The sequence below is a fragment of the Martes martes genome (genome assembly GCF_963455335.1).
Source record: "Martes martes genome assembly, chromosome: 1".
Taxonomy (NCBI): Eukaryota; Metazoa; Chordata; class Mammalia; order Carnivora; family Mustelidae; genus Martes; species Martes martes.
In genome coordinates this window covers 211423886-211448437 of record NC_137888.1, presented here as the reverse complement: position 1 = coordinate 211448437, position 24552 = coordinate 211423886, and the positions used below count along the sequence as shown (strand labels likewise).

The window sequence follows — 24552 nt, the reverse complement described above, 5'->3', positions numbered from 1 at the left end:
TTGTTTAATGGATCGGAGGAAGAATGAGCGCCCTCTGCCTAGAATTGTGCTGGGTGCTCTCTCATGCTTTATTGTTCTTGCCCCTTGTCAGATCTGACCTGCAGGTATGGGTACCATCACAGAGAGGAGGCTAACCCAGAGAGAGAGAGAGAGAGAGAGAGAGAGAGAGAGAGAAGTCCCACGTCCAAGACCTCATAGGAAATGAGTGGAGAGGGAGCCCGATTCCACTCGGTTCTGGCTTTCTAGTCTTAAGGCTCCTTCCCTTTCCCCTCCCGCCCCTCAAGGTGGGTTGGCCGCTATCATGCCCCATTCGTGAATGACATTTGCTAGACATTCAGACACACACGGACTCTGGGTCCGTGTATTGGAAAGCGGGTGTGTCCACCTGCGCGGTAACCGGGCTCCGTGGGGCCTGGTTTGCCCTTCCGCGTGATCCTGCACCTTCTCCCAGGTGTCTTTTCTCCAACTTGAACCACAGGCCGCGCTTAAGGCGCCCTCCCTTAGCCCTGCCACGGAGACGCTGAGCGCACTGGGCGCGCGTGCACGTGGCTGTCCCCAGGGCCCGGGCGCTGGGCGGGGGCGCCCGCGCGTCTAGTAGGAGACGCGCTGGCAGGACTGGGACGAGGGTGACGCGAGCTCAACACTTAAGGGAGTACCAAAAAACCCAGTGACCAAGATAAACAGTATTTTAATGAAATATTTTAAAAAATCAAGATGAACCTCCCCAAGTCCAAGGCAATGAAATAGCAAAAACGTTAAAGAAGGGATCCGTCTCGATGGGTTGGGCATCCGGGGCGCCCCCAAACTCGGAGACTCGAGTCGCGGGGTGTCGGGGCGCCCCCTGGGCCAGGGCGCGCCAGGGGCCCTCGAGTGCTGGGGCCCGGGGTGGGGAGGCTGGCGGGCGGGGCGGGGCGGGGCGGGGCTGCGCCTCCCTCTCGCGGTCCTCCCCCCACCCCTCCCGGGCCTCTCCCGGGCGCCGAGTCCCTTCCCAGTCCTGATCCGCGCCGCCTTTTCCCGCGACCCGCACGGGGCCCAGCTGACGGGCCGCGTTGTTTACGGGCCGAGCAGCCCTCGCTCCCGCCGCCCGCCCGCCCGCCACTCGCCTGCCCAGGTGCCCGCCCGGCCGTCCGCGCGTCTGTCTGTCCGCGCGTCCGTCTGTCTCAGCGTGCGCAGATCGTGGCCCAGAGCGCTCCGGGCCGAAAGGCGGGCGGCCGGGGCGCAGCGAGGGGCTCCGGGCCGGGAGATCGCGGGACGGGGCCCGGGCCGCGGCGGTCCGGGGTCGGGGCCGCCTCCGCCGCGGCGCCGCCGGATTTGTAGAGGCCGAGGCCCCGCGCCCCTGCTGGGGCTGTTTCTAGGGCCCTCCCGGGAGGGGCTGCGGCCGGCGGGCCGCCGGCGTGGAACAGAAGGACGCGCGTCCCCCAGCGCCGCTCGGGCGGCCGCCTCGGAGCATGACCCCCGCGGGCCGTTGCCGCGCGCTCTGATCCGCCGGGACCCCGCGCTCCTGCAGCCATGGGCGCCGGGGCTGGGCGGGGGGCGGCGACTGCGCCGCTGCTGGTGGCGGTGGCCGCGCTGCTGCTGGGTGCCGCGGGCCACCTGTATCCCGGAGAGGGTGAGTCTGGGGGCCCGGGAGTGGGGAGCGGGGAGCCGCGCGGTGGGGGGGGGGACCCCTTGCCAAAATGGAGCCCACCGCCGTGGACCCAGAGCCCTCCTCGGTGCGTGGCGGGGGGGGGGTGCTGGTGCGGGTAGCCGGGACCGTAGCTTCGGCCCCGCGCGGGGCGGGAAGCCGCTGACCTTGGCCTTTGCCCGCCTGGGCTCGCGGTTCCGCGCCCGGTGTGCGGGCCCCGGGCCGGAGGAACCTTGCCCCAGTACCCGCCCCGCCGCGGGTGCCTCTCCCAAGCGCGCCTCGGACCCGTGCCTAGTCCTCTCCGAGCCCACCTCGCTCCGGAGACGCGACACGCGTCCTCTTCGGGCCCTCCGTGAAGTGGGGTCCCTGGGGCCGGGCGGCCTTGGACAGTCAAATGCCGGGGGCGCACGGGGTTTGGAGCGAGAGTCGAGGGTGACAGGACTGAGGGTCCCTTGGGGCCCCTGCTCATAGGTGCTCCCCAGGGAGAATTGTAGAATCCGACCCCCCCTCTCTGGATCTAGGCCCGCGGCTATGGGGACTTCAGATCCGTGTTTACACTTTGGGGTTCTGTTTCCAGATATCCGGAGGCAAACTCTAGCGCCTTGGCAACGGGGCCTTTGTTGTAGTAGAAGTAGGGGTGTCTTTATTGTGATTATTACAGTGTCACCAGATGCCATAGGCTTATTTCTCTACACCTTCACCGTGGCCCGCAGAGGTTGATACTGTTTGCCCATTTCATAGAGGAGTAAACTGAGGTTCAGGTAGGAGACAGCTCGACCTGCCCTAAAGTCAGTGCCAGAGGGAGAACTCGGACCTTTCTGTATGGGGCCCTGGTGAGGTTCTTGACGGCTGCTGGATGTCCCATGTCTCCCCAAAACCCCCACAACTCCCCACCCCCAGCTCTGTGCTTCATTAAGGGCTCTTACCTGTCAACCCAGGGAGGTCTCTAACCTTACCTGAGCCTCTCATGGCCCCTAGCCCCACGGACTTCCCTCCTGGGCCCCCCTGGGCTGGCAGCGGATGGAGGCAAACCCCAGCCCCGGCATCCTCCCTGGACTTGGGAGCAGTCCGTTCTGGGGGCGGGCCAAGAAATGAAGAACCCTTTAGGACAACATGGCTGAAGTTTCCTACTGGTGTCTGAGGCCCTCCTTTAAAAATATCTGTTGGGTTACTTTTTCAGAATTCTCCATAAAAGGAAATCAGTCCTGGTGAGGAAGGGGTCGGGGAGGGAAGGAACCACAGCTCCTGAGCTCCAGGCCGACGAATGAGGTCCATGGGAAAGCACACAGGGGCTCTGGAGTTGACAACCCAGGTTTGCTGAGCTCCTCTCTGTTACACAGTGGCTCCAAGGCCCGAGTGCTTGGTATACAGTGGGCACTCAGTAAAGGTGGTGATTGGCTTGGGTTCTCATTAAGAAAATCCAAGAGGGGGGGGGAGGGGGGGCGGCGCCTGGGTGGCTCAGTGGGTTAAAGCCTCTGCTTTCAGCTCGGGTCATGATCCCAGGGTCCTGGGATCGAGCCCCACATCAGGCTCTCTGCTCCACGGAGAGCCTGCTTCCTCCTCTCTCTCCCTGCCTGCCTCTCTTGCCTACTTGTAACCTCTGTCTGTCAAATAAATAAATAAAATCTTTAAAAAAAAAAAAGAAAAAGAAAATCCAAGACAGGGTGCCTGAGTGGCTCAGTTGGTTGGGCAGCTGCCTTCGACTCAGGTCATGATTTCGGAGTCCCGAGATCCAGTCCCGCATTGGGCTCCCTTCTCGGCAAGGAGTCTGCTTCTCCCTCTGACCTTCTCCCCTCTCATGCCCTCTCTCTGTCTCTCTGTCAAATAAATAAATAAAATCTTAAAAAAAAAAAATCCAAGACAAAGGTTAGATCGTTTCCAGGTTTTGTGTATGTATGTGCGTGCGTGCGTCTGGTTCCCTGCTCTTCTGTTCCTTGTAGCTTTGGTAATTAATTGACCACTTCTTTACATGTATACAGTTCCCCCAAGGGCCCCAGAGGCGTATGCTTCTTTCATTCATGGCGACATTTTTGGAGCCTAGAACAGTCCCTGGCGTATAGAAGGTGTTTGGTTAAAATATTTGTTTTTGAGTCAGTTCATATTCTTTGTGCTCTCACCAGTGCTCCAAGCCATGGCTCTCTTATTCTTAGATAATTCCCAACCACTGTGTACGAATACGGGCAAACTCATGGCGGGTGTGCTTCCGTATGCTTTGAATATATAACCTGAGTTAATCCTCAACGCCTATGAGGCAGTGTCTATGCTCCCTTCTCGCAGGTGAGGCCATTTGGTTTCTTCCTTTCTTTTTTTTTTTTTAGAGCACGGGTTTCTTAATAAAAGTTTGCTCTCTTGGGCTCGAGCTTTCCTTCCGCTGGTCGGTGGTAATGGTTAACAAAATCCTATCAACTCAATGAGATGTGATGCCCCTCGGAGGTTTGGAAACTTCCAGAAACTTTACAGATCATTAATCTCTCATGTCAACCAGCAGGGCATTTTGGCCTGGGGGTTGGGGGGTGGTGGTGTGATTTTTTTTTTCAGAAGTGAAGGACTTTCTCGGAGATGGCCACTGTTCCGTGGAGTCCCTGTTGTGCCGCTTAGCTGGTCAGCAGCTCCCGCCCCGCGCCCCCCCCCCCCATTGCTCCTCAGACTGGGTGGCTGTGGCCTGAGATTACTGGGAGTGGAGAGGTGGGGGGGAGGGGCATTGCAAAGTTAAAGAATGAAGGCAATGTGGGATTAATTAAACTAAAAACCCATAGGGCTTTGGGGGAGTCCAGCGAGGCGGCCGATTGAGGCGTGAGAGGCTTCCAGAGTCGCCTTGTCTCTCGGGTGTCCCTCATTTCTCAAGAGTGGCCCCAGATGTTTCTCCAGTGGGTTCTCTTGCGTGCTTGGGGCCCCCGGAGCAGGGCTTCTGCCTGCTCAGTAACCTCCCTGAGGTTATTCTTAACCTCACGTGTCTCTCCTGGAGCCCTGCCCATCATCCCTGCCCCGCTCACTCATAGAGGTCATGGGGGGGAGCTCCCGGGGGCCCCCACTGCTCCCTACTCTGTTCTTGACTTCCGTTCTTGACCTGGTTAGAGGAGGAGCTCTCAGCTTCAGCGCTCTTAACATTTGGGGTTAGATTGGTCTTGGTTGTGGGGGGCTGTCTTGTGTATTGTGAGATTTTGAGCCGTATCCCTGGTCTCTTCCCCCCAACAACGTGCTGTAGCATCTCCTCTCTCTGGTCATGACAATCAAAAGCATCGCTGGCCATTGCCAGCTGTCCCTAGTTGAGAATGATTGCATTCAGGGAGATAACCTTTCCCTCCTCTAGGGCACTTCTCCACCTGGGTCCCTGCTCTCTTCTCTGTGCTGGGATCTCCGTCTGCCCCAGAGCCTTTCCCTTCCCAGCCTACGAACACGCACTACTCCCTGAACCCCATTGCCCACCACCCACCTCCAGCCTTCCTGTGCCCAGCCTCCCTCTCGCCTCTCATCCACCACGCTGCCCACAGCTATCTGGCTAGTGTCTCCATTGCTTTACTTTGCCGATGGCTCTAGTGAAGGTCATCTCTCATCTCCTGACTGTGTCTCTGGTCCCCTCACCCCAGCTGACCTCTCTGGGTGTGCCACTGCCCACTCCCTACTCCCTGGAAGCCAGGAAGGCGTAGTCCCCTGCAGAGTGTTCACCAGCCCCGGCTCTCTCTCCACCATCTCTGCTCCCTTCCTGGGCTCAGATGTTAGCTCTGTCTTCATAGAGTCCCTACTGCCATCTGCTCTCAGCCTAGTTTTGAATTCACATAGTCAAACTCCTTCGTGTAGAACAGGGGCCAGCAAACTACAGCCCATAGGCTGACTCCTGCCTGCCCACACGGGTTTTATAAATAAAGTTTTATTGGCATCCTCTAGGGTTGCTTTTGTGCCCTAACGGCAGAGTTGAATAGTTGGAATTTCATGGCCCACAAAAATATTTATATTTTGGCCCATCACAGAGAGAGTTTGCGGACTCCTAATTTACAACAAACTCCTGAGGATTGTCGGATGACCTGCCTAATGGCTTGTGGGGTCCCTGGGTCCCCCGTACAACATGACCGCATCACGAACGTTTGGGGATGCTGGTTTTCCCCCTTACAGAGAAAGCTGTATTTAAAAAAAAAAGATTTTATTTATTTGAGAGAGAGAATGAGCATGAGAGGAGAGAGGTTATTGGGAGAAGCAGATTCCCTGCTGAGCAGGGAGCCGGATGTGGGACTCGATCCCAGGACTCCAGGATCATGACCTGAGCCGAAGGCAGTCACTCAACCAACTGAGCCACCCAAGTGCCCCAGAGAAAGCTGTATTAAAGAAATTAATGCCCCCTGAATTCATGGGTTCCGGTGGTATCCAGAAAATACCATGATGTCCCCTCGTTAGCTGTGTGTGTGATCTCAAGATTTATTTATTGGGACAGTTGTCTTGCTGTTGAATGAGGCGCCCTCGCTGTTGGCTTTGTGTCTAGAACTTGAAAGTGGTGTCTGCTATGAGATTTTCTTTCAAGACCCCCGTGTTAATTTCTGTTAAAATACACACATTAGGGGCGCCTGCGTGGCTCAGTCCGTTGAGCGTCAGACTCTAGGTCTCATGGGCTCAGTTCATGATCTCAGGGTGCCAAGAGCGAGCCCTGGTCAGGCTCCCTGCTCGGCGGGGAGTCTGCTGGAGAGTCTTCCTTCTCCCTCTGCCCCTTCCGGCCAACTGTGCACACCTGCTCTCTTTCTCTAAAACAGCGAAATCATCTTCTAAAAAAAAAAAAAAGGATACATACATTGGCTTATGTTTTATAACAGGGCCCTATTTATGGTTTTTTAATTAAAATAACAAGTAACGCATGCACATTGCAACAGCTTTACAAAAATCTGGACAGGAAAAAAAACACAAAAGTCCCCTTGCAACAACACTTTGTTCCTAAAATCATTCCATTTCTATCCTGGGAGGTGACAGTGCTGTCAGTTTGTGTCTTAAGTGTACGTGGGTGCGTGTGCACCGTTATATGAATTTTGACTCATGCATGGAGTTGTGGGACTGTCCCCACAACTGGGATATGGAACAGTGCCATCACCCAGATTCCCTCTAGACACCACTTTATGGTTAAGCTCTCTCCATCCCTAACCCTAGCAACCCTGGTCTGTTCTTCATTGTTTTCTCCGTAGACTTTAAGACATTCTTATACTTGAATTAATATTCTCTTAAAATTTATTTATTTATTTTTTAACTGAGAGAGAGAGTGAGCGAGCACACAAGCAGGGGGATCAGCAGAGGGAGAGGGGGAAGCAGGCTCCCTGCTGAGCAGGGAACCCGTTGTGGGACTCGATCCCAGGACCCCTGGACCGTGACCTGAACTGAAGGCAGATGCCTAACTGACTGAGCCCCCCCAGGCACCCCAGTACCCCAGTATTCTTTTCTGTTCTCTTTCTTTCTTTCTTTTTTAAGATTTACTTATTAGAGAGAGAGCATGTGTGGGCGAGCAGGAGAGGGGGCAGAGGGACAGGGAAATAGAGTCTGAGGCGGGGCTTGATCTCAGGACCCTGAGATCATGACCCGAGCTGAAGTCAGTCACTTCGCCACCGAGCCACCCCCGCGCCCCAACTGAATTAATATTCTTAACATTTGACATTTTTAATTTAAAGCACTCATAAGCTCCTCATGGCTCATGGATGCCCCATTTGTGAATTCGCCTCGAGGCTAAGATGAACTTGCAACCCTAAAAGCAGTACTCGGGGCACTTTGGTGGCTCTTCCTGGAACCGGTCCCGTCTGAGGTCAGGGTGGTGGAGCGGCTTGTTTGATCTCCCGGAGGGTGAATTCAGACCGAAACAAGCATCTCCTTTGGCGATGGACGTAGTGCCGCGCTGCCCACATTTTCGTGCTTTTCGTGGGTGATTTTGCTCTTTGAAATGGCCTCGCCCAGTCGTGTTGATGGGGTGTTTTGTGCAAATGTAGAGAGTAGTTGTAGGAAGGCTGTGATGTGCCTCGTGGAGAAAACGCATGGGTAGGTGAGCTTTGCTCAGATCCGAGCTCTAGTGCCTGGTGCCGTTGGCTGTGATTCAAAGTTAATGAATCAACAGTGTCTATTAAATAAGGTGTATTTAAACAGAAACGCACAGAAAACAAGGTTATGGATTAATCAGTTGACAGAAGAAACATCGTGGCCGGAGGCTTGCTGGAACCTAACCTTGTATTTCCCTAGGGACGGTGGCACAGTGTTTGCTAAGCCCGTGTTCCAGGGGACTCCAGAGACAGAGCTAATGAGAACGGGCTGTAGGTAATGTCTGGTCACTGTGCTTTAAAGTTTGTGCATTTGAATGTTGCCAGGACCCACGTAGCATGTCATGGAATGCATCTGTCCCTCTGGTCCTCTTTTTATCGGTGCCGAAATCCTTGGTTACGTCTTGGAAAGTTCACAAGACGGCACCAGACCCCTGGCCCTTGTTTCAAGAAGGGGTCTCCCGTGTTCTGTTGGTCCTGGTGTCAGGGGAGTGCACCAGTGGCTTTGGGTGTTTTAGAAAGAGATCGCGTTTGTCGCCAACTGCAGACTGGATATGAGTTCCAGTTGGAGTTCAAGGCAGACTCACGAAGATTAAAATTTTTGAGTTCCGACCTGGGTTTTTCTTCCCATGCCAGAAGGGTATGGTGTCACATTGCGTCTGTACAGTAGCCTCTGTTGTGTGTTCGGGAACAGCAGTCTGATAGTAGGAGATTCTCGCTTCTCTCCTATGCCTTTGTGGGAACGTGGAAAATATAGGTACTTTCCAAAAACCGTGTTTGCTAACCGTGCGCAAAAAGGTAGTGCTTGGACACAAAGGGGTGAAGAGAGGGGAGCTACCACTGTTTTCCGGCAGCCCTTCTATGATTTCTTGTTGCCAGTCTGTTTCCGAAGATGTATCCTGTTCCCTTGCAGGAGATCAGAAAGGGGATGAGGTCTGAGATGTTCCTTCCTAATTACTTGTGGTTGCATTGTAGCAAAGCTACCTGCTACTTGTTTTTTTTTTTTTTTTTTTTTTTTTAAACAAAGTGCATTTTGGGCTTGTAAAACTTCTTTTGGTTTTCTTTCCCGTGTCTTCTGTGGCACTGTCCGTCTCCATCTAGAGAAGAGAGGAGGTAGATAGGATCCCCAGGGGGCATGGAAGTTTCTTACGATCCTGTGGTTTGATGTATGATGCTCCTAGGACTGCAAAGCTATGAGTGGGATTAGGAATTAGCCTAGATGTTCTGGCTCTCAGGCTTCTAGAAGGTGGTGTCGGGGTGGGCGTAGACCCTTGGTCCTCTCCATGTTCATTAGCGGGTGCTCCTCACTTCTCCCTCCCCTCCGCCACCGCCCTGGGTCCTGCGTCCCACTGATGGTAACTCCCCAGGGTCTCTGTGGCCTCGCCTCTCTCCTTGTATCCGCTCCCACCATAGGCCCCCCTTTCTTCTCAGCCACGGTGCCCTGTTCAGTACTTTCTGTCCTCTGCTGCCACGGGGATTTTCCCGCTTCCTACTTGGGTCCTTCCGCAGCTGCCCCCTAAACCCCTTGCCCCGGCACGTGAGCTAGCTGAGGTCCTTGGCTGCTGTTCCTCGGGGTTCCCTGTTCGTCCTGCCTCAGCCGTCTCGCTGGTGCTTCTCGTTCCAAGCACACTTCTTCCCCCATTTGCCCACCGATACCTGCCTCTCCCTCATGGGACAGAGGCCTCCTTCCTTCCCTCTCCAGCTTCATCGTCCACCCCTTCTCCTCCCCTTTTCAGTACAGACCGGGTGTACCTCGGTGGCTCCCCAGAGATGTTGGTCTGCCCACTGGAGGGGTGTTCTAGTGAAGCATTGACCATACGGGTAAATGAGACCATGCTTTAAGTGTCGGCTGGAGACGGGCTTGATACCTGTTTGTCCAGAGTAAGAAGGCAACATCTTGTAGCCCCCGTCCCTGCCAGTTCATACCTGGGAGCCCTGTATTTGGAGATGGAGCTTTTGGGGAGGTAAAAGTTAGGGTAGAGCCCTAGTCTGAAGGCTAGGAAGAGAGCCCTCCCCACGAATGGACCGTGCTGGCTACCTTGATCTCAGACCCCAGCTGTGAGAAATAAATTTCTGTGGCTTATGCTGCCCAGTCAGTGGTAGTTTCTTTCTTTTTAAAAAATTAACATATAACGTATTCTTTGCTTCAGGGGTACAGGTGTGTGATTCATGAGACTTACACAATTCACAGCACTCACCACAGTGCATACCTTCCCCAGTGCCCATCGCCCAGCCACCCCATCCCTCCCACCTCCCTCCCCTCCAGCAGCCGTCAGTTCGTTTCCTGAGATAAGAGTCTCTTATGGGGGCGCCTGGGTGGCTCAGTGGGTTAAAGGCTCTGCCTTCGGCTCAGGTCATGATCCCAGGGTCCTGGGTTCAAGCCCCGCATTGGGCTCTCTGCTTGGCAGGGAGCCTGCTTCCTCCTCTCTCTCTGCCTGCCTCTCTGCCTACTTGTGATCTCTGTCTGTCAAATAAATAAATAAAATCTTAAAAAAAAAATGAGTCTCTTATGGTTTGTCTCCTTCCCTGGTCCCATCTTGTTTCATTTTTTCCCTCCCTCCTCCCATGACCCCCCGCCCTGCCTTTCAAATTCCTCATATCAGTGAGATCGTATGGTAATTGTCTTTCTCTGATTGACTTCTTTTGCCCAGGATAATACCCTCTAGTTCCATTCCCCGTTGCAAATGGCAGATTTTGGGTTTTTGATGGCTGCATAGTATTCCATTGTAGATATATATACACCACATTTTCTTTATTCATCTGTTGATGGACATCTAGGCTCTTTCCACAGTTTGGCTATTGTGGACATTGCTGCTATAAACATTCGGGTGCATGTGCCCCTTCAGATCACTGCATTTGTATCTTTGGGGTAAATGCCCAGTAGTGCGATTGCTGGGTCATAGGGTAGCTCTGTTTTCAACTTTTTGAGGAACCTCCACACTGTTTTCCAGAGTTGGCTGCACCAGCTTGCATTCTCGATGGTATTTTCTTATGGCAGCCCTAGCTAACTAGGATGAGGACCAGGATCAGAATCGGCTCTGAAACCCCGCCGCAAGCGACCCCGGGATGTAAAACGCATGTGGGTCCTGCTTTCTTTGAGATTGCGGGGTTCTCTCTAGCAGCAGCCCCCAGAGAAGGCCTCTGATGGCGTTGACCCTGGGGCAAAGTGCTCAGTGGAGCGGATGGGACAGAAGAGAGGGGGACAGACTGGTGGGGTGGGGGGGCCTGGTAGGCCAGGATGGGTAGATGGTGTGTCTGTCTGACTTGAGTCCCCACCACATCCCTTGGGTGGTGAGGCCCCACCCCCCATCCCCACGGAGTGTGACTGTAATTGGAGGGAGAGCCCAAGCAAACTATGGGGCTCAGGTCCTGGCTCTGTCTCATCTTTGCTGTGTGGCCTCAAGGAGGATGCAGTCCTCTCTGAGCCTCCCGTCGCATTCCTTTTCGAGAAAAGCTGTCTGGGCAACACGTGTGCGGTGTTTTGTCTGTGTCCCAGGCTTGCGCACCCCCAACCCCTCAGGGCATTTGCCAGCCCTCTGTGTCCAGCAATTTCCGGGGGAGCCCGATGCACATGCTGTGACTGATGTGGCTTTCTGTGGTGACCCTGGGAAAGCCTGTTTTTGAGAGCTTATCTTCCCTGGTCTTAGGAATTCGCAGGTCTCCCCCGGCCTTCTGATGTTCCTGCCTTGTGGACATTGAAGCTTAGGCCTCTGCCTTCCCCTGGGGAGGGAGAACCCACAGGGATTTCAGTTCTAGCTTTCCTGGGGCTTTCTTTGGCTTCCACATCGCCCACAGAGCCTTCTTGGCTCTTGTTCTGTTTAGCAGATCCCCTTAGTGCATCCTCCAGGACTGTGAGAAGTTTCCAGAAGGATGATGGCCTGGATGGCGAATGTTCCATCAGGGCCGTCTTTCCCCTCTGGTCCTCTGCTTACACGGTTTTCTTCTCCGTCCTCCGTGTGTGATGATGGTCCACTGTTGTTACGTGCTTCCTCTGTCCCCAAGTATCCGAGGCCCCAGGCACCCACATCGGGGCCCCTGACCCCTGTGGTGGCAGAGGGACCCTCCTGTCTTCTCCTCCTTTGGCTGGGCTCAAGAACTACTTTCTTGGGGCATCTGGGTGGCTCAGTTGGTTAAGCTCAGGTCATGATTCCAGGATCCTGGGATCGAGCCCCGTGTTGGGCTCCCTGCTCTGCGGGGAACCTGCTTCTCCCTGTCCCTCTCCCTCTGCCTTCCGTCCCCCCAGCTTGTGCATGCTCTCTCTCTGTGTCAAGTAAATAAATAAAATCTTAAAAAAAAAAAAAGAACCACCTTCCTCAGGTCTCCTCTCTGTGGGCCGCTTCCTCTCTCACTGAGAGTTTTACCAGGAATTTGCAGGAAAAGACTCCCAGTGCTTTAGCTCCCCACCTCCCCCCTCAACCTGACCTCTGGTCCACCCATAAACCTCCCTGAGTTGCATGTGTGAACTTATCTGCAGCAGACTTCCAGAGAAGAACTCTGGGTCCAGAGGCACCTGTGTTTATAAAATTGCCCCCGAGCCTTGGTGATTTCGTCACTCACCCTTCAACCCCATGCAGTTGGGATAGATCCTGCAAGCCTCTTGACGTCCCTCAGATCTTGTCTGAGCTGGCTTCTCTATGATATTTATTTGGCTGCCTGTTACTCCCGCCTCCTTTGCCTTCTGTGCACCTGCCTTCCTACCCAGTGGGGCCGGGAAGATGGAAGCCCAGAGAGGTTAAGTCACTCGCCTGAAGTCACACAGCTGCCGGTCAGCAAAGCTGAGATTCACACCTGGGGCTATCAGGCCTCTCTGGTCTGTGCAGAACATTGCCTTAGCACACTCTGATAGCAGCTGGGCCGTTCTTCCCGTGTCTCTACGAGCTGTAAGCCTTTAGCCTCGTCTATCTGGATAGCCCCCATGCCCAGCATGATGCCCAGTGCACCAGGATCCCCAGTTGGCTGAGTGAATAAAGGAGTGATTTCCCTGTGGCTGACTCGCCGGTCCTGGAACCTGCATTAGAATCCTGGGGTCTGGATTCTCCCTGCCACCGGCTCCAGCTCCCCCATGTCTCCTGTGGGGAAGCCCACAGTTTTTGAGAGCCAGTCTTTCGGGCAGGTCGAGAATCTTCAGGAAGTCTTATACCGCGGTGTGCCCCAATTCTTGTTTCTGAAGGTGACACGTCTAGGAACTGGTTTCGCAAGCTCGGGGCCGAGCACTAACACGTGTACGCGGCCAGATTCCAGTTCTCATCGGTTCTTTATGGCTTCTTCGTCACGCTGCTGCCGTCATTCACAGTGATGAAACGGAGGCAGAGCTTGAAGGGGTGGCACAGGTCCGTGGCTCCGGATGACCAACGGCTGGCAGGTGCTGGGGGTAGAAAGCCAGATCTGCTGGGTTTCTAGCACGGCCCGGAACTGGCATGGGTGGTGGCTAGACACCTAAACCCAAGGCTTGTTGGCACAGGACTCCTGAATTTCGGGGTGTTAAGACTGGTAAGAATGCAGAGAACACGTGGCCCCAGACTAGGTCACCCGGGAGCATTTGAAGAATGTGGAGTACATTCACGATCGAATGCAGAATGTCTAAAACTCTCAGCATTGGAAAGCACTCTCAGAACCTTCTAGATACCCCCTTCTCTGCCCCTCCACACTTTTCCTTGCCTGCTTTCACGGTGGAGAGACAACTAGGGAGAAGGGACACTTTCCAAGGTGGCTCTCGTTTTAAGTCATCTTGCCTGGAACGTTGTCAGATCCCTCCGGCCGGGCAGGAAGTTCTAGACCGGCACCATCCGAAAGAAAGAGTTGCTCCGAGGGAGAGGCCCCCTGTGTGTGCTGTTCAGCATGGTGGCCGTTGTCCATGTGGGGCTCTTGAAGCCGTGGCCAGTCTTTACTTTTATTTTACTTTAGGCCATTTAAATATTTAAAAAGTCAGTATTTGATTCTGTTGCTGGAAAACCCCTTAGTACGTTTGGAACAAGTTGGAGAAATGCGCCTGCATTTTCAGTGCTACGTTGTATGAAAGCTGCGTGTACGGATCTTGTATTTCTGCTGCAGATTTGGCATCTGAATTGAGACGGGCTGCCTGGCATTTTGGAAACTTCCTGTGGGAAAAAAATCCTGCAGAGTAGGATGAAGGAAATACTCCTTCATAATTTTTTAAGTATCGCTTACATGTTGAAGTAAAATTTTTGGATACTTTGTGTTAACTTAAGTATATTTAATTTCATCTTTTTTTTTTTAAATTTAAAGATTTTATTTATTTATTTGTCAGAGAGAGAGAGAGAGGGAGAGTATAAAGCAGGGGGAGTGGCAGGCAGTCAGAGAAGTGGTCTCCCAGCTGAGCAAGGAGCCTGATACAGAACTCGATCCCAGGACCCTGGGATTGTGACCTGAGCTGAAGGCAGATGCCCAACTGACTGAGCCACCCAGGTGTCCCTCTTTTTTTCTTTTTTCTTTTCTAAAAAAAAAAAAAAAAGATTTTATTTATTTATTTGACAGAGATCACAAGTAGGCAGAGCAGCAGGCAGAGAGAGAAGGGGAAGCAGCCTCCCCTCTGAGCAGAGGGCCTGAAGGGGGGACTCGATCCCAGGGCCCTGAGATCATGACCTGAGCCGAAGGCAGAGGCTTAACCCACTGAGCCATCCAGGCGCTCCTTTATTTTATTTTTTTTTAAAAAGATATTATTTATTTATTTGAGAGAGAAAGAGAGAGCACGAGCAGTGGGAGGGGCAGTGGGAGAAACAGGGTCCTCGCTGAGCAGGGAGGCAGGCACAGGGCTTGATCCGAGGACCCTGAGATCATGACCTGAGCTGAAAGCAGACCCTTAACCAATTCAGCCACCCAGGTGCCCCTCATTTCATCTGTTTCTTTTTATCTTTTTAGAGAAAATTTAAAATGCCATATGTGGCTTATATTATATTTATTTTGGATGCTCTAGATCCTACACAGCCTGGTCACCCACAGCAATGAGCTGTAGTTTGCCGTTGCCCTTAACCTTCCAACAAAGTAGGCAGAACTCAGTAATTCTTAATGCGCTATTTGCGTAGGTGTTAGTCCTAGTGCCACCTCCTTCAGGAAGCCCTCCTTCATTGTCCCAGACCAAGTCAAATAGCTCGTTTCTATGATCTCTTTTGGCCCCTGAAGTTCTCCTTGAAGGCATCCTCTTGGTTATATTTTAAGTTGACTTAGGTAGTTGATAGCAACTAACTAGTTGGAGGGATCCAGGAATCTGGGTCTGTCCTGTTCCCTATGGCACTTCCGTCCCTGGAACAATGATGGGCACGGAGCAGGTCCTCCTCAGATTATTTACTGAAGGAGGGAACAAAAGAGATGATCTTTAACAAGCTTTCTGTGGGTTGTCATGTCAGGCAAACTGTTACACTGTTTCCTGATTGATGTCACTTGCACCTGCTTCTTTATTAGGCCTGTTTTTGAAGGAAAAAACATGGTAAAACTATAACAGCGTTACTATGTTACGGTAACTGTAACAGAGTTACTATGTTACCGTAACTGTAACAGAGTTACATGCGTGGACTTTGCATGTAATTGTAAGGTTGCAAACCTCCCGCCACCACTTAAAAAACCTCAGCCTGGGGGAGTCTCGATTGGCTGGTCACACAAATGAGTGTGAAAACGGACCTCCTCTGGGAATTATTTTTAGAATCCAGTGAGCCAGAGAGTGAGCGGGCCAGGTACTTTACGTAGTAAGTGCTCAGAAAACACAGTAGCCCCCCTTTGCCTCAGGGGACATGTTCCAAGACCCCCAGTGGCTACATAAAACCACGATAGTCTTGAGCCCGACAGATGCTATATTTCTTTCCTAGATGCACGCACCTATTTGATGTGACTAGCGGGCACGTAGGAGCGCACACAGCGCAGATGCGCTGGACAGAGGGATGATTCATGTACTGGGCACAACAGGATGGCGTGAGATTTCATCACACTCCTCAGAATGGCGGGCAATTCAAAACTGATGAATTGTCTGTTTCAGGAATTTTCCATGTAATATTTTCTGACTGCAGTTGACCGCGGGTAACCGAACCTACGGATAGCAGGGGGCTACTGTGTGAGCTGTCGCTGGCTCCCCCAATGCCCCTGCTTCCCATTGTCCTTCTATCCCAGTGTAGAGGGGTGCTTAGCGGGATGCTACTTAGGACGAACCTGCAGCGTTCTTCAGTTCCCACCCAGAGGCATTAAAAGCCAGCAGGAGGCCCTGCATTGATTTCTGGCACCATTTCTAACCTCCCCGGGATATTTTCTGTCCCAACAGTAAATCGCTCTGTTGTTTAGACTAGTAGGGACACACACAGCTTTAATGAGTTGAGTGAGATTCATTGGAGACTTGAAAAAAAGCAGTTTATTGTTCCTACTATTACAGTCGTTTAATTTTTTTTTTTAGAACAGCTTTATTGAGCTGTGATTCAGTATCGTACAGTTCACCTATTTTTTTTTAAAGGTTTTATTTATTTATTTGACAGACTGAGATCCCAAGTAGGCAGAGAGGCAGAGAGAGAGAGGAGGAAGCAGGCTCCCCGCTGAGCGGAGATCTCGACGCGCGGCTCGATCCCAGGACCCCGGGATCATGACCTGAGCCAAAGACAGAGACTTTAACCCGCTGAGCCACCCAGGAGCCCCCAGTTCACCTATTTAAAGTTTACAATTCATTGGCTCTTACTAAATTCACCGAGTTGTGCAGCCATCGACTGTAGTCACTTTTAGAACATTTTCATCACTCCAGAGGGAAACCCCATCCTCATTAGCCATCCCTCCTCATTCCCTCCTCTCCAGCCCCTTGGAACCACTAACCTACTTTCTGTCTCTATAGATTTGCATCCGTGTAAATGGAATCATAGCACGTGTGATCTTTTGTGATGGGCTTCTTTTCACTGAGCATCAAATTTTCAGGCTACATCCATGTTGCTCATATCATGTTGCTTTATTCCTTCTTATGGCTGAGTCATATATCATGGTATGGATACGCTGTATCTTATTGATCTATCCATTGGCTGATGGACATTGGGGCTCTTTTCACTTTTTGGCTATTAATGACATTTTGGCTGTTAGTGTACATTTGTGTACATGCATATGTCGTTTTATTGGTACTGCCCTTGGTCGTGCTTTGCAGATAGTGTGCTTTTTACAGGTTGAAGGTTTGTGGCAAGCCTGCATCGAGCAAGTCTGTCTGCGCCATTTTTTCCAAAGCACTTGCTCATTTTGTGTCTCTGTGTCACTTTCAGTAATTCTCACAGTATTTCAGACTTTTTCATTATATTGGTTTGGTGATTGGTGATCAGTGATTATGACTCCCCCAAAGCTCAGGTGGTCATTAGCATTTTTTAGCAATGAGTTATTTTTTAATTTTAAGGGGTATATATATATTTTGGTCGCAATGCTGTTGCACACTTTGTAGACTATAGTATAACGTGAATGAACTTTTTTTTAAGAGAAGGGGAGGGGCAGAGGAGGAGTGAGAGAAAATCTTTTTTGGTCAAGTTTCAAAATCAGATGAGTTTATTTATTTATTTTTTTTAAGATTTTGTTTATTGGAGAGAGAGAGAGAGAACAGACTGGGTGGGGGGAAGGGTTCCAATTTGCTGCACATCCCTGTCAACACTTGTTATTGTCCATCTCTGATTTTAGCCATCCTCATGGGAATGAAGGGGTTTCTCACTGTGGCTTGGATTTGTACTTCCCTGGTGTTCAGCAGTTGAATGAACATTCATCTCTGGTTTTGGTCCTGCTGCAGCCTGGGGAGCATGGTGGGCAGGTGTTTTTTTTTTTTTTTTTTGCTCCTGCATGGTAAAATTTTAGTGTGCACACGTGAAATGTAGGATGACGTTCAGGTTTGAAACCTAAGCCATGTGTTGCCAGAGAAAAGACAGGGCACCTGGCTAAATTTGTATTTCCTGTAAACAACAATTTCTAAGGATAAGTGTGCTCCAAACATGGCAGGGGATATAGTTCTCCTAAAGAAATACTTGTTGCTTATCTGAAATAGAAATTTAACTGGGCATCCTGCATTTTTATTTGTCAGATCTGGTATCCCTGCCTGCCACTGGTCGGGTGGGGACAGGGCTTGTGGGAGGCGTCAGTGACCCCGTACTTGGGGCGACCTCTGTATGTTGATGTTTGGACAGGACTGCAGCTGGGAGCTGTAGGTGGGACTTGGGTGGTGTGAGCATGTGGGGCTCGGACCTGTGTCCTCATCCCAACTCCTAGTGAGTAGATGAGTGTGTATGTGTATTTTCCCTTGATTTAGCCTAGTCTGCAAAGAACGTGACTGAGGAACATTGCAGCTTTATTCCCCCAATTGTTTGCTTTGCTGTTTTTTTTTTTTTTTTCTTCCTAATTTGTGCTTCTTTTGTGAGTTGTTCTCAGGGTAGATTTTTAAGAGGATTTTCTTTTTTTCCCCATTTTTCTTAATTAACATATAATGCATTATTTGTTTCAGGGGTTAAGGGGATTTTCTACTCTTCTTTAGGATAATCTGTTTGCCTCAATGATACTGGGGGAAGGTTTAGTGTCTTAGAATATAATAAGTAGAGATTGTGTACTGAGCCTTACATTCCAGGTGCTGAGGGATGTGTGTGTGTGTGTGTGTGTGTGTGTGTGTGTATGTGTGTGTGTGTTTGTGGGCAAGGAGAAGCTGTCTCAAGCATTTGATTCCGATGAATATTAACTCAAGTTTAAGGGGCACAAGGAGAAGGAAGAGCTTCCAGTAGGCATGGGTAGGGGAAGGAAATCAGAGAAGGGTGCCTGGAGGAGGTGGCATTTGAGCTGGATCTTGAAGGATGATGGGCTGGATTTACAAACAGGCCGCTGAGGTATAAAGGGGCTTTGAGAGCCAACAGAGCTCGGGCTACCCAGTCCAGTCCAGTAGCCACTAGCTACATGGGTCTATTTCCAGTTCAATGAACTAGAGTAAAATTAAATTCAGGATTCAGTTCCTCAGTCTTATTTGCCACATTTGAACTGCTTGAGAGCCACAGGTGGCTGGTGGCCTCCCCAGTGGACCCCTGGGGACATAGATACATTGGTATCAATGCTGCAAGTTTTGTTGGACAGCACTGGGCTAGGGCAAGGGTCACCAAGCTACAGCCCCAGGAACGAAACTCCAGGTCTCCACCTGTTCTTGTAAATAAAGTTTTATTGGAACACAGCCACATCTACTTACTCACATATTGTACTCTGGCTGCTTTTGAGCTCGAGTGGCAGACTGGAGTAGTTTCTACCCAGACCGTCTGAGCCAGGGAAGTGAAGGCACAGAGCCCCGAGAGGATCGTGGTATGTTTGGGAGAAATAGCTAACAGCGAGATAGCTGGTATTAATGAGCACCTACTATGTGTGGGGCCCTGCTTGCGCGCCCGTGTTACTCCACGCCCTGCTCCTCATAGGTCATGTTGCAAAGGGGAAGGCACGGAGCCCTGGAGGTGTGGGAGTTGGGGGGCAGCCTCTTCAGCATGGCGCAGGGGAGTGAGCGAGGGGGGAGCCCTGAGGGCTGGGAGGGAGACGAGCGGGGTCCTGGGGAGCCAGGGAGGGTTCCGGAGCCCAGGAAGGACCACCTTCGGGAGATGGCCATGCAGGGTGTTTGGGCAGGGGAGATCAGTTAACCGGGAACGAGGAAGGCAGGTTGGGAAGGAGAGTCCTTGAGGTAGGAGAACCGACAAAACCAATTCAGCTCTCCTTGCCCCACTTGGATGCGGGCACCTTCTTCCTCCTCAAACCGTCTCCTCAAGATCTCCGGTGTTGACTCACCGGGGACGGCTCCCCTTTCCCTTCTGCACCTGCCGCCTTACTCAATCCCGTGCAGTCCTAGCGTCTCTACTGCGTCATATTTGATGCAGTGGTTCTCAGGTGGCTCGCAGGGACTGCCAAAGGAGTTTCCAGAAGTGACGACTTAGGCACAGACACTAGAGAGAAAACATCCTCAGGGGTCACTGTAGAATTAGGGGGAACCCATTGCAGAGTGAAGACGTGGGGTCCCTTGCCCAAAAATGATCAAGGATTTCAAGATGGATGGGGGAGCATCGGGCCAAGGGGAGGGCCCTCCTGAGTCCGTCCCACGTCTCAGGTTGCACACCTGTGAAGCTGGCCCTACGCTAATTCTTAGAACCTACCCATGGCGTGTTTGCTCACCTGTCTTGCTTTGGGCTTGTTTTCACTTCTAGTGTGTCCCGGCATGGATATCCGGAACAACCTCACGAGGTTGCACGAGCTGGCCAACTGCTCGGTCATTGAAGGACATTTGCAGATACTGTTGATGTTCAAAACGAGGCCCGAGGATTTCCGAGACCTCAGTTTCCCCAAGCTCATCATGATCACTGATTACTTGCTGCTCTTCCGGGTCTATGGGCTGGAGAGCCTGAAGGACCTGTTCCCCAACCTCACGGTCATCCGGGGCTCGCGCCTCTTCTTCAACTACGCACTGGTCATCTTCGAGATGGTTCATCTGAAGGAACTCGGCCTCTATAGCTTGATGAACATTACCCGGGGCTCCGTCCGCATCGAGAAAAATAACGAGCTGTGCTACCTGGCCACCATTGACTGGTCGCGCATCCTGGATTCTGTGGAGGATAATTACATTGTGCTGAACAAAGACGACAACGAGGAGTGTGGGGACATTTGTCCAGGCACGGCAAAGGGCAAGACCAGCTGCCCTGCCACTGTCATCAATGGGCAGTTTGTCGAGCGCTGTTGGACACACAGCCATTGCCAGAAAGGTATGCTGGGGTACGCGGGGCTCTCAGCCGCTTCTCACACCTCATTTGTTGGTGAGAACCTGGAGGCATTCCCTGGATCTGGGGGTGGCACACTGTTTCCCCAGAGGCTCTGGTAGTAAATAGTTTTGACTTTACAGGCTGTGTGGTCTCCTCACAACCCCTCAGCGGGGCCAGTGTAGCAGGAAAGCAGCCATGGGCATCACAGAAACATGTGGGCATGGCTGTGTCTCAATAAAACTTTATTGACAGGCCAATTTGTGGGCCAGGTTTTGCCAGCTCCTGTGCTGACAGTCGAATGCTCCTCTTGCTTGAGGGGGCTAGAAGCAGACTAGACGTAAGATTGCTCAGGGTAGACATTTGGGAAAAGAAATGGGTCAAGGAAGGAAACACGACGGCAGCCCTTAGTCCACAATTAATGGGGGTACTTCCTTCTCGTGATTCTGTTGTGTCTTTATTTACCTGTCTTTGGGCATTTAGACGATTTCCAGTTATTCTGCAGAGAAGGATGGACATTTTGGGGTCAGAGATTTATGGAGCATTTGTTTCTTTGGGCCTTGGCTTTTCCAGAACTGAAATTTCTGGGCCAAAGGCTCTTGCTGCTAGTTGCCAAATGACTTTCCGGAAATGTTGTACGGATGGGCGCTCCTCCTAGCCCTGGCTGAGAGGGAACACCTTGGCCGGCTTTGAGTGTTGTTTGAAACATCTTTCATACTTTACTGCAGGGAGGAGCCGAGGTGGTGTTACTGTTTGTATGTGGATGCCTTTGATTGCTATCGGGGTTGAGCCTTTTAAAACATGTTTGTTTATCATTTGGGTTTTTCTCTTCCTGTTCATATCCTTTGTCCATTTATCTCTTAGTACTTCAGTAGTTTTCGAAATACTAGTCTATGTGCGGTTTTCATAGATGGAGCCTGTTGACCCTTTTGCCAAATGTGTTTTCAGATGTTTTTGTTCAGTGGTGAAAACGCTCTGGATCGCTATTGCCAGACAAGCTTCAGATGTTCATGGAGTCTGGAGTGGGATCTTTGCGTGCCTCTCATGTTACTTTATGTTTAGAAAGTTCTTTTCTTTTTTTTTTTTAATTTTTCTTTATTTTATTTTATTTTTTTTTAAGATTTTATTTATTTATTTGACAGAGAGAGAGAGAGATCACAAGTAGGCAGGGAGGCAGGCAGAGAGAGGAGGAAGCAGGCTCTCCGCGGAGCAGAGAGCCTGATGCGGGGCTCGATTCCAGGACCCTGGGATCATGACCTGAGCTGAAGGCAGAGGCCTTAACCCACTGAGCCACCCAGGCGCCCCATAGAAAATTCTTTTCTTTTTAAAAAATTAATATATAATGTATTATTTGCCCCTAGAAAGTTCTTTTCCATCCATAAAATGTCCCCCCCCCAAATTCCCTTTTTAAATTTTAATTAACATTAAAAAAAATCCATCCGGGACATTTGGAATCTGTATTCATGATTCAAAGGGATGCCCCCCCCATAACTTGTTGGGGTCTCACTGCTGTTGATTGAAGAAATTTACTCCTTTGCCTTTGGTTTGGGGTCTGTTTCTGGATATCCATCAGTATGTTCCTGTACCAGGCCTGCTACTGTTCTAATCACTATAGTTTTAAAATGTTTTTATAACCAGGAAGGAATGTTCCAAACACACCCGCGTTACTTTTTTATTGTTTTGACTCCTTCAGACATCAGGAATTTCCCTGGGAAGAATTAGTGAGCATGAGATTGAGGTGGGTAAAAGTGAGTGTGTGTGTGTGTGGCAGTGGGGGGAGGGCCTAAGGGTTGTATCACAAAAGATACAAGGGAGGAGAGAAAGGAGGGTCTTCTCGCCTGGGCCCAGAAGTATCAGGAAGCCACACAAGGTGAGTCCTGAGTAGAAGCCACGGAATTGTCCATGAGAAGCCACTGGAGCCCTGGGGAGGGGCCCTGAAGGGAAAGAGAGCCTCCTTGTTTGAGGATAGGGGAGGGTACAGTGATTATTATATTGTGGAGCAATCTTGGGGACGTTGGTAGGTCAGGGACACATGGGAGCTAAATCACAAAGTTGGGGCAAAGTGTCCGCAGAAGTAGAACACTACTTGTGGGTTAGGAATTTTGGAGAACAGAGAAGTTTCTGAGGTGCTAGGTGGGTGGCAGGTGAGGGGGAATGAACTGGGAGCAGTGGCTTTGGTGACCGTTGGCATTCATGATGGGGAGGGGAGAAGAGGATGTGTATGATCTATGTTAGGATGGCACACATGGCTACGAGGGGGGCACTGTTAGTTTCACGTTGGAGACCAGAGAACTTACTTAACTTACCTAAGGACACACAGCTAATAAAAGACAACTGGGGTTTGTGCCAAGTCTGAGACACAAAAAAAGCATATGTTTTTTTTTTTTTTTTTCAGTGGGGGGAGAGGGTTGTCCCCTCTGTTTAGAAACGGTTAAGCCACTCGTAGTTGGAGCACCAGGGCAACCGGGAACACGCTTTTATTATTCCCGTGCCGAGGTCTCCAAATTTAGGTGCTTGTTTGAAATACTCCGGGCTCTTGTGTCTTGAGATATAATTTAAGACATTCCTCTGTGAATTTATTTCTGTACACATTTTAGTCAAAATATCCAGAACAGTATTATCTGCAGAAATGTCCCTGGTGGGAGCATTTTTTTGGGGGAGGGGTGTGTTTGTCCCCCCCTCCCCCCCCAACACAATCTTTTACCTTTGAGAACGGACTGGCTTTTTCATGCCGGGGGTTTTGTCGTGGGGGAAGGTGTGGCTCTGCACATGTTGCTGTGACCGACACCTGCTGAGGTACCTGGTTCCTGGCGTCGGGCTTGGATGTCACCTGCTCCTGATCAGCGCTGAGGTCCTCTAGGTGAAGCATTGTCCTGTCCCACTAACAGCTGGTGAAATGACGGTTCTTTGAACCAGTGTCCCTGTCTGCTGAGTACCACCCCACTCTGGCCTTTCCTTTTCCCCTCGGTTTTTTTTTTTTTTTTAATTGTGGGAAAATACACATAATATAAAACTGAACCAGCTTCAGGGTTTTTTTCTTTCTTTTTTCTAAGAGTTGATGTTTTTGATTATTATTATTTTTTTTAAAAAGATTTTATTTTTATTTATTTGACAGAGATCACAAGTAGGCAGAGAGGCAGGCAGAGAGAGAGGAGGAAGCAGGCTCCCCGCTGAGCAGAGAGCCCAATACGGGGCTCGATCCCAGGACTCTGGGATCATGACCTGAGCCGAAGGCAGAGTCTTTAACCCACTGAGCCACCCGGGCGCCCCTATTATTATTATTTTAAAGTAAGCTCGATGCCCAACGTGGGGCTCCAACTCACGACCCTGAGATCAAGAGTGACACGCACGCTCTCCCATCTCAGCCAGCCAGGTGCCCCGGCATCTTAAATAGTTTTAAATGCACACTTTAGTGGCATGAAACACACTCATGCTGTCCCGCAGCCACCCCCACCTTCCGTCTCCAGAACTTTCCATCTCCCCAAACAGAGACCCTGTCCCCATGAAGCACGGACTCCCTGCCCCCCGTCACGTCCCGGCTCCCACCGTCTACCTCCTGCCTGTGTGGACGGGACTCCTCTGGGGACCTCACGGTTGGAGAGTCCTACGGCGTTTGGATTTCTGTCACTGGCTTGTTTCGCTGAGTGCGATGTCTTCAAGGTTCGTCCGTGTGTGTGTGTGTGTGTGTGTGTGTGTGCCCCCTTTTTCACGCTGACTGGTGTCCCATTTTGTGGATGGACCACGTTCATTTATCATCGTCTGTGGATGGGCTCTTGGGTTCCTTCCACGTTTCAGCTCCCGGGAATAAGGTGCCGCGGATGTGGGTGGACATCTCCGGCTTTTTATTTTATTTTATTTTTTTTAGATTTTATTTATTTATTCGACAGAGACACAGCGAGAGAGGGAACACAAGCAGGGGGAGTGGGAGAGGGAGAAGCAGGCTTCCCGCCCAGCAGGGAGCAGGGACCCTGGGATCGTGACCTGAGCCGAAGGTAGACCCTTAACCGACCGACCGAGCCACCCAGGCGCCCCTCTGGCTTTTTAAATGGCTTATGTTAGCTTGTTGCCCCGGCTTTTGAAGGCTTATTTAATGTCCTCTGAGACTCGAACGCAAAAACAGACCCAGATGAACCTTTGTAGAGGGAATGCTCCCCCCATCTTAGGTGACAGACACCAGCCTATGAAAAACTATCCCTCAACTCGTTTAGTTCTCTAGAACCTT

The 24552-nt window shown here is 51.1% G+C and overlaps 1 protein-coding gene across 4 annotated transcripts in view; it reads left to right on the top strand.

The window, feature by feature from the left end:
* The first annotated feature begins 1387 nt into the window (after window positions 1-1387).
* INSR (insulin receptor) overlaps window positions 1388-24552 on the top strand; it is a 123948-nt gene continuing 100783 nt past the window's right edge. For all 4 annotated transcript variants that reach the window (XM_080801900.1, XM_080801899.1, XM_080801898.1 and 1 more), the window contains exons 1-2: window positions 1388-1609; window positions 19785-20336. In XM_080801900.1, the coding sequence (XP_080658026.1) occupies window positions 1510-1609; window positions 19785-20336 (652 nt within the window). In that variant the 5' untranslated portion in view covers window positions 1388-1509. The remainder of the gene's footprint in view (window positions 1610-19784; window positions 20337-24552) is intronic.